General features: G+C 44.2%; 1 protein-coding gene across 2 annotated transcripts in view; it reads left to right on the forward strand.

Moving 5' to 3' along the window:
- Zmat4 (zinc finger matrin-type 4) overlaps positions 1 to 8,009 on the forward strand; it is a 437,748-nt gene that overhangs the window by 402,702 nt on the left and 27,037 nt on the right. The window contains exon 7 of one of the 2 annotated variants that reach the window (XM_033765352.1): positions 2,601 to 2,667. The exons of the other annotated variant lie outside the window; for it this stretch is intronic. Coding sequence (XP_033621243.1) covers positions 2,601 to 2,667 — 67 coding nt within the window. The remainder of the gene's footprint in view (positions 1 to 2,600; positions 2,668 to 8,009) is intronic. 2 annotated transcript variants of the gene reach the window in all.

Genomic DNA, 8,009 nt, shown 5'->3' on the forward strand with positions numbered 1-8,009 from the left:
AAAAAAAAAAAAAAAAAAAATAGACACACAGACCAATGGAATAGAATAGAGGACACAGGAACAACTAATGCAACTATAGCAATTGGACTCTCAATGAAGACAGCCAGCCGCTTCAGCAAACGGAACTGGGAAAACTGTATTTCTATAGGTAAAAGACTGAAATGACATGCTTACTTCTCACCATGTATAAAAATAAATTTAAATTGAGTCAAAGATCTCTGGGTAAGACCTGAAACTATAAAACTGCTAGAAGAAAGCTGAAAGGAGACACTTGAAGTCATGGGCCCGGAAAAAAACTTCTTGGGTGAGACACCAATAACACAGAAAATAATACCAAGAATTAACAAATGGAGCTATATTAAATTTTAAAAATTTGCACAGTAAGGGAAAAAACTGGCAAAGTGAAGCACATAGAGTGGGGGGAAGTCTTTGACAGCTACTCTTCTGGCTGGTGATTATTACTACCTTGAATATATAAAGGACTAAAGATCATAACACAAAAAATTCAAATAGCAAAATCAGTAATGGGTCAAATATACAGAATGATGCAGTCTTTAAAAAGCACAAATGGCCAATAAGTTTATGAAAAATATTCAACATGTTTAGTCATTAGGGAAATGCGAATGAAACCATGCTGAAATTCCACTCACTTCAGTCAGAATTGCTATCATCGAGATAATGAGGTATTTCGATTCTCCCACAAAGTCAAGAAAAAAAACACCAGGTTGAAGAAATAAACAAGAGAGATGAGTCTTAGCCAAAGCAAAATCTTTCAGTAGGCAAAAATCTCTCAGAATCCCACTGTGATGATTAGTTGTACAGTATGTGTCATTGCAATTGGGCTAAGAGGTGCTCAGATAACATAATATTTCTGTGTGTGTGTGTGTGTGTGTGTGTGCATGTGCGCGCATGCCTGTGTGGACATGGTCCTGGTCAGCATGTGAGTCATTAGCCTGTGTAAGGAAGATGCACCCTAACTGATGTGGGTGGGGGTCACTTAACTCACTGAAAGCCCCACATTGAACCGAAAGGCAGAGGAAAGGCCAATTCTCTCTATGTCCAGGCACTGGGCATTCCTCTCCTGCCCTTCACCATAGGAGCTTGGATTTGGAGGCCTTTGTTCTCTGGCAAACAGACCAGCAACACCCATTTACTCAGGCTTTCTCCCTCTCATCCACAGTTACACCATTTTCTCCCCAGGTTCTTAACTCCTGGAACTCTGAATCACACCACTGGCTTCTGGGGTCTCTATCTGTAGGCAGCATATCAACGGACTTCTCAGCCTGCCCAGACAAATAAACCAAATGCCATATTAAACCTATCTATCTATCTATTTATCTATCTATTAATTTCTACTGGTTCTGTTTCTTTAGAGAACAAATATACCCACATTGGGGCATTTATCTTGTTTCTGAGGACATGATAATGACAACTTTTTTTGAATAATAATTGATAAGTGCCATTAATATTTCTTTTTTTCTGATTGATTTATGTTACACTGGATCCAATGTATTGGGTAATTTTGGTTTTTTTGTTTTTGTTTTTTTGGTGCCAGGGATTGAACTCAGGGCCTTGCCCCTTGCAAGACAGGCGGCAGAATCATTGAGCTAAATCCCTGACCCCCCCAATTTCTTTTCTTTTCTTTTCTTTTTTTTTTTTTTTTGTTACCAGGGACCGAACTCAGGTCCTTCAGCTTGCGAGGCAGGCAGCTGAACCACTGAGCTAAGTCTCTGGGCCTTGGTTTACTTTTTAAAGGAAAAAAAGTATGAGTTGGCCTGCATCTTCCCTTCCAATGGGCAGACGAGTGTCACGAGCAGAGGTCTGTGCAAGCCAGCGGATTTACCAAACCTGCACGTACTCCCCCATCGATCCCTTCCAGTCTGCAGGAGGTGAAGCACTGATTTATGAGTAGTGAAGGAATAACGTCACTCAGAAAGAGAAAAGTGGGTTTGCACCAATTTGTTGACACAAAATGTGTTTTCCCTTGCAATCAGGAAGAGAAACCCACAGGCACTGTTGTTGTTGTTGTTTTTAAAGTAATTGCAGCCTGTCAGAGTGTGACTGTGGGCAATCATCTCAAAAGACACATTGTCAAACACCCTAGTCCTCCTGAATGATGGCATCCTGAAAGATCAAAACCCCTCAGGTCAGAAATACTGAAAGTACAATTCAAGAAGAAGTAATTCATAAACTTAATGAAAAAACAAAGAAATTATAACACACAAAAATTCTTAAAAGTCATTTATTTATATTTTTAAAAGGGGATTTACTTGAAAGGGATAAAAGTGCGATAGGACACTTCACAGGCCACTGTACACCATAAACAGGCAATACTAACAAATGTATTTTTGCAAGCTTCAACATCCGTGGTGGTTGCATAGGTGCATGAGTTATGAGTGCATAAAACATTTATAAAGAAATAGATAACAATGTTAGATGTATAATTGTGCATCACTGTGGTCGCTAATCGCACACCCAGCTTTCTAAGTGCGCTCATCTTAAAGGCCAGGATGGGTAACCTGCCTTTGCCAAGAGTGGCCCTAAACCAATATGTAGGCACCCAAAGAGTCAAGACCCTGAGACGTTTTTGTCTTTCACAGGTGGAACATGTCCATAAAGGACATCTCTCCAGGTATTGAGGAAGCTTCGACACTTACATGTACGCAGGTAATGCTTTTGCACACCGCCTAAGGCACTTTCATAAAATCCAGTTTGAAAAACTGCGTAAAACAAATGTAGCCAGGCTGATATAAGACTGGAAGCTCAAAGGCCAGCAAGCCTGGAGCTGGAATACCCAAGGCAGCAGCACAGAACCCCGTCCCAGTTCTCAGAGGGAGAGCATCTTGCCCCTCGTACTTGTTCTCTGCAGGCGCTCGGCTGGTTGGGTGGTGCCCATCCCTACAGAGGGCGGTCTCCCCCAATCATTCTCTCACACATGCGCACTGATCTGTCAGCGTACAGCCTCGCACACATACCTGAAGCAATGCTTCGCGTCTGTGCTAAATGTTCTCCCAGAGCCTCATATGCTCAAATGTGAGGTTTTCTTTGAGGTAGCTGGACCTCGGGTCTGTGAGTGTAGATTAAGGCGGTGTGAAATAGATTTAGAGGGTTTAGCATAGTTCCAGGTCTGGACGATGGGAAGACGCAGCCTGGGTGTGGGTGGCACCACCCAGAAGGCTTGTAGTCTGGATGGGGTAACAGGAAAAGGGAAGCAGGCCTCCTGCCTGCTTGCTGTGAACCATTTCTTTGCTGCGATGCTCCTCTGCAGTCCCGCCTGGGAACTAGCCAATTACAGACTGAAATCTCTACAAGCTTTTCCTCCTTTAACTCTGGGTGTCAGGCATTTGTCTCAGCAGTGAGGAAGTAACTAAAATACTTCGACAGGGTTTTGGTTATTCTTTCTGCAAGACATGATGCGACTATCTTGTGTACAACTGAGGGTGCACTTATGCCCTGCCTGGAATTCGGCTTTCTGCCTCTGTGAGTCACCCTCCCCCTTTCTCCAATGCATAGTCCTTTGCCTATAGTTGGGAGATTTTGGCTTTTAATATTTTCACATTTTGGATTTCATCCATTCAAAATTACCTTTTTGGGATTTTAGACCTTAGGGAATTTAATATTTTAGAATTTCAACATTTAGAACTAGGTACTTAGGATTGTCTCTCTCAATTCCAGTAACTGCTGCAGGGCCTGTGGTCCAGCTCTAGGACAACTTTCATGGAGGAGAAGAGCAAGAAGTTGGAGTGAGTGTGGAGGATGATGTCAAAACTTTCCCACACATGGTGTTATGACATTCTTAGGTCTTCATAGGTGGGTGCATGCCCAGAAATGGGTCTGTAGTAGCCATCGTAGGCTCAAAAGCTAGATCCTGGCCCCCACTAGGGGCCCCTGTGGGTGAGCACAGCAGGTCGAGGGGCACTCCCCAGAAAACAGTGAGGGGATTCCTGACAGGGAGCTGGGCCTGAGAAAAAAGGTTGGTCTGAAATCTCTTTCACGGTCTCCACTCCTTCCTCTAAGTTAATGTTTTGGAGTCTTTTACCATTTTAGGGAAGACACCAGCAACAAAAGGATTATAAATGAGCTGTTGTTGACAGCAAATTAATGTGTTGAGTCAGATGGAGTTATACAATCAGCAAAATATTAATCTTATAAAATATTAATCTCAACATATAACTTGGACTTTAGAGTTCAGATTATATACACTGCTACCTTGCCTATTTGTTGGATGGAACATTAAGGGTGTGTTCTTATACCAGTGTCTTTCATCTACCGCTGTCTTCTTTTTCTGACAGTCCTTGCTCAGTCCTCAAATGCCTAGCCCATCACATGTAGGAGTGGACCAATGACTTCTAAGTCCACCTCACATGCTTCCTCCAAGCTCAGATCGGAAACAGGTGGCCGTGGCTCAACTCTTAGATACTGAGCTAAGCTTCGCCAGAGACAGGAGTTTCTCCTACAAATAAATAAAGGCCTCACCACAGAGCCATGTTATCTCTGTGGTCTTCTTGACTTTGCCTAAGGAAATGAAACCCCAGCATTCTGAATTAGAAGGGAGACTATCACAGTCAGTGAAGCAAAGTCCCCCAACCTCTTCATAGCTCATTATGAGCATTGCTTAGTATAAACATTGTTATACAAGAACTTAATTTTCCCCACTTTGCTTTCCAAATCAGCAGTAATGTTCCAGTCCCCAATGCTCAATTTGGAAAGATTCAATGAACCTGTACGTGGAAGTGAATAACACCACAATCAGATCCGAGCCCTCCTGAAGCTGTTAAGCCTCAATATATATGTTTTTAATATTAGTTGATGTAGATGTAATGTAAACCAAGCATCCTAGTTAATTAAATGTGTTGCTAGGAATATTTTCAAAGCTTAATTCACAGTGATATTCAGTGGCCTTGGGTACCATTGTAATATCACTAGAGTATTATTGGTACATCCTGGATGAGTAATAAACACTAGGAAATAGACAGTGAATAGTGTGTTTTCCTAATTTTTCTAATACTAGCTATTTACAAAGTAAAAATATTGACTCTTTAGGAGTTACATTCCTGTTAACACAATGCGTGTTCACTCAGTCTTGGATATCCTCCCTCCCTCCCTCCCTCTCTCTCTCTCTCCTAAGAAAAATGTAGCAAGTTTGCCATAGTTTATAACAGTTTATATTTTATAAAGAACTAGAGGAGAGGAGTTCAAAGCCTCCTAATGCAAATGATAAATGCTGAAGGAGATAGAGATGCTGATTACCCTGATTTGATCATTGCGCACTGCACACATTACAGAATAATCACAATGTGTCCTAAATATGCATGATTTTAATTGCCACAATGAAGCTAGAGGGACAGGAGAGAGGGCAGGTGTCACAGACCTGCTAGGATCATCCCACAACCAAAACTTGACGTGTGATGAACTGAGAGTCCTAGCTGAAAGCGTGCTGGGCACAAGTTGTCCCCGCTGTGTGAGATGCAGCTGCCCACAGCAAAGCAGGTTCCCGAGCTGTACACGCAGGCTGCGGTACACAGGGCCATGTGTAAGTGTGGTCCTTGCCCTCCCCTTATTTATTACGCCAACCAAATACATATCCAAGTGTCCCCCGCCACACGCCCTCTTACATCCTGTGTTCCTTCTCCCTCTTGCCTAACAAAAGATATGTCTCCCCAGGACGCAATACAGAGCTGGCTTCAAAACAGGGGTGCAAAACATTCATGTTTATTGATAGAATGGCAAGTAATTAACTGCGCTGATTTATTGTCTTAAATTTATAATTTTGTTACCTTGAATAAAACAGACAAGACAAACAGAAATTAAAGAACAGTGGAAAGCATTAAAAACAAACAACAAACAAATTCCATTTGTGATGAAGCTGGAATGAATGATCTCATAGCACTTGTAAACTTATTAGAAGCAATGACTTATTCATTCATCAAACATTTTGAGAATAGCTACTACTACACGACTAGGTGTCAGGAGCATACAGGTGAATGAAGAGTGGTTTTGTGTGCTTGTTTTGAGTGTGTGTTTGTGTACATGTGTGAATTATAAGGCCTAGAAACATTAGAAGGCCAGTGTACACCCATAGAGCTGATAGACAGGAACCCAGTGCATACAAAGGGCAGTGAGCCCAAAGGAAAACTAGGTGCTCTTGGATCAAGAGACAGTTGAAAATATTGGGGAAAGAGGATGACAGGAAATTTTTCAAATGGATAACAACACAGGAAGACCGTGTTTGGGGGGAAGACGATGAAAAAGCAGCAAAGGTGATGTGTAGGATGGGGTGACATCAGACACTGTGTGTGGTCTGGAGGAGTCGGAGGAAGCCTGGAGTTCCAAACCGGGGCGAATAATACAGCCGCAGAAGTCAGGTCAGGGCTGTGCCTGCTCCGCCCATTGGTAGCTAAGAAAATACGCTTTCCGGCATCCAGTGCGAGGAGGGTGTGCACCTGCAGGAAGCGGTGGCAGTTCCGGAGGCATTTTGGTGAGAGCCAGCAGCTTGTTCAACCTGGTGCAGATCCATGGGGTCCCAGGCTATTGCTCTGCATGCAGGACAGGCAGGCAGGCTGGTGATGGAGCCATCAGGACAGCAGACAGTGCCCCCTTGGCCAGCCCCGCAGGGCCACAGGGATGACAGATCCTCCGGAAGCCGCTCCCCACTTCCTGACTTCCCTGGACAGAGTGAGGAGAGAAAAGCAGGTGCTGCAGGTCTCGCAGAACTGCACACGGTGTAGGACTGGGTCACAGGCCCATGGGTGTGGTCGGGCAGCCTCCCTAAAGCTTCTCTGTCGCATCAGTTTCCTCTCCTTATTGAAAAGAAATGTCTCACTTCCCCTTACGCCACACACCTTTCCTTTGAATGTAAATAGTCTTTTCAGGGATCATCAAAATAGTAGGCAGGGTCAGGGATTTAGCTCAGTGGTTCTGCTGCCTGCCTCGCAAGCACAAGGTCCAGAATTTGATGAAAAAACTAGTTCACAAGATGAATTGATCAGGACTTCATGGCTGCCTCGTGCCTTGGGTAAGGAGCTGCAAAAGCAAAGCACGACGGCTGGACATCGAGGAACAAGGAGGACGCACAGTCAACATGGACTGGAAAAGGGGAAAATTTGTAGAAGAAAATCAGTCTGTTGTATTATTTAGTCATCCTTTTAACAAATTTTAATTATGGATTTTAACACTACAATATTAATCTATTTTACTATTGATTTAACAATCGACTTCAATAACGCTGCATGTATTTTACATTTGGTGTTAATATTTATTAGTTGTCAGGCCTCAGACTTGAAACAGAAAGTCCAGCAATGGACAAAACAGACAAAACCGCTGGCATTGCTTAGTTAAGCATCAGGTGAAGGGAGCAGGTGGTGTAGCAGAGAAATCAGTGCTGCGGAACATACGTGTCAAGCTAGGGCGGAGAAGAGAAGTCAACCCAGGGACAGCACGGGAAGGGTAGAGTCTGCGGTGTGGGCTCAGCAGTGGCACTGGAACCCAGCCCTGCGGAGGCAGGAAGGGGAGTCAAGGCCCTGCGGAGTGAGCAGCAAGAAGAGGAAGGGGGCGAGGGCAGAGCAGCGTGACCGGAGACAAGGCGAGAGGGAGGCAGCCCCGACTGGCCTTGCGCACTCCGTAGGGCTTGCTTTTAACAAGGGGAGGGGTGGCAGATGTCTGGAGGGGCTTTTGTTATTGTTTGTTTGGGTTTTTTTCAGAGTACTGTAATTGGGTTGATAGAGACTATGAAATGCTTTTATGGTTTAGATCTAAAATGCATCCCCAAAGTATCGTGCATTCAGAGGTAGACTTTGGGTAGGTAACTGGATCCCAGGGTGCTGTATCCTCAACGGATCGATCCATGTCTGAGTGCACAGTGGAATGGAGCACTGCTAGGAGGTGGGGCCAGAAGAGGCGGCTCGCTGAAGGGTGTGTTCTCGTCCCCAGCTCCTCTCTTCTCTCCTCTCTCCTCCTTCCTCCCCCACTCTCCCTTCCCCCTCCTCCTTTGCCCCTCCCCCTCCCCCTCT

Source organism: Fukomys damarensis, unplaced genomic scaffold (assembly GCF_012274545.1).
Source record: "Fukomys damarensis isolate Sample0158 unplaced genomic scaffold, DMR_v1.0_HiC HiC_scaffold_18, whole genome shotgun sequence".
NCBI classification, from domain to species: domain Eukaryota; kingdom Metazoa; phylum Chordata; class Mammalia; order Rodentia; family Bathyergidae; genus Fukomys; species Fukomys damarensis.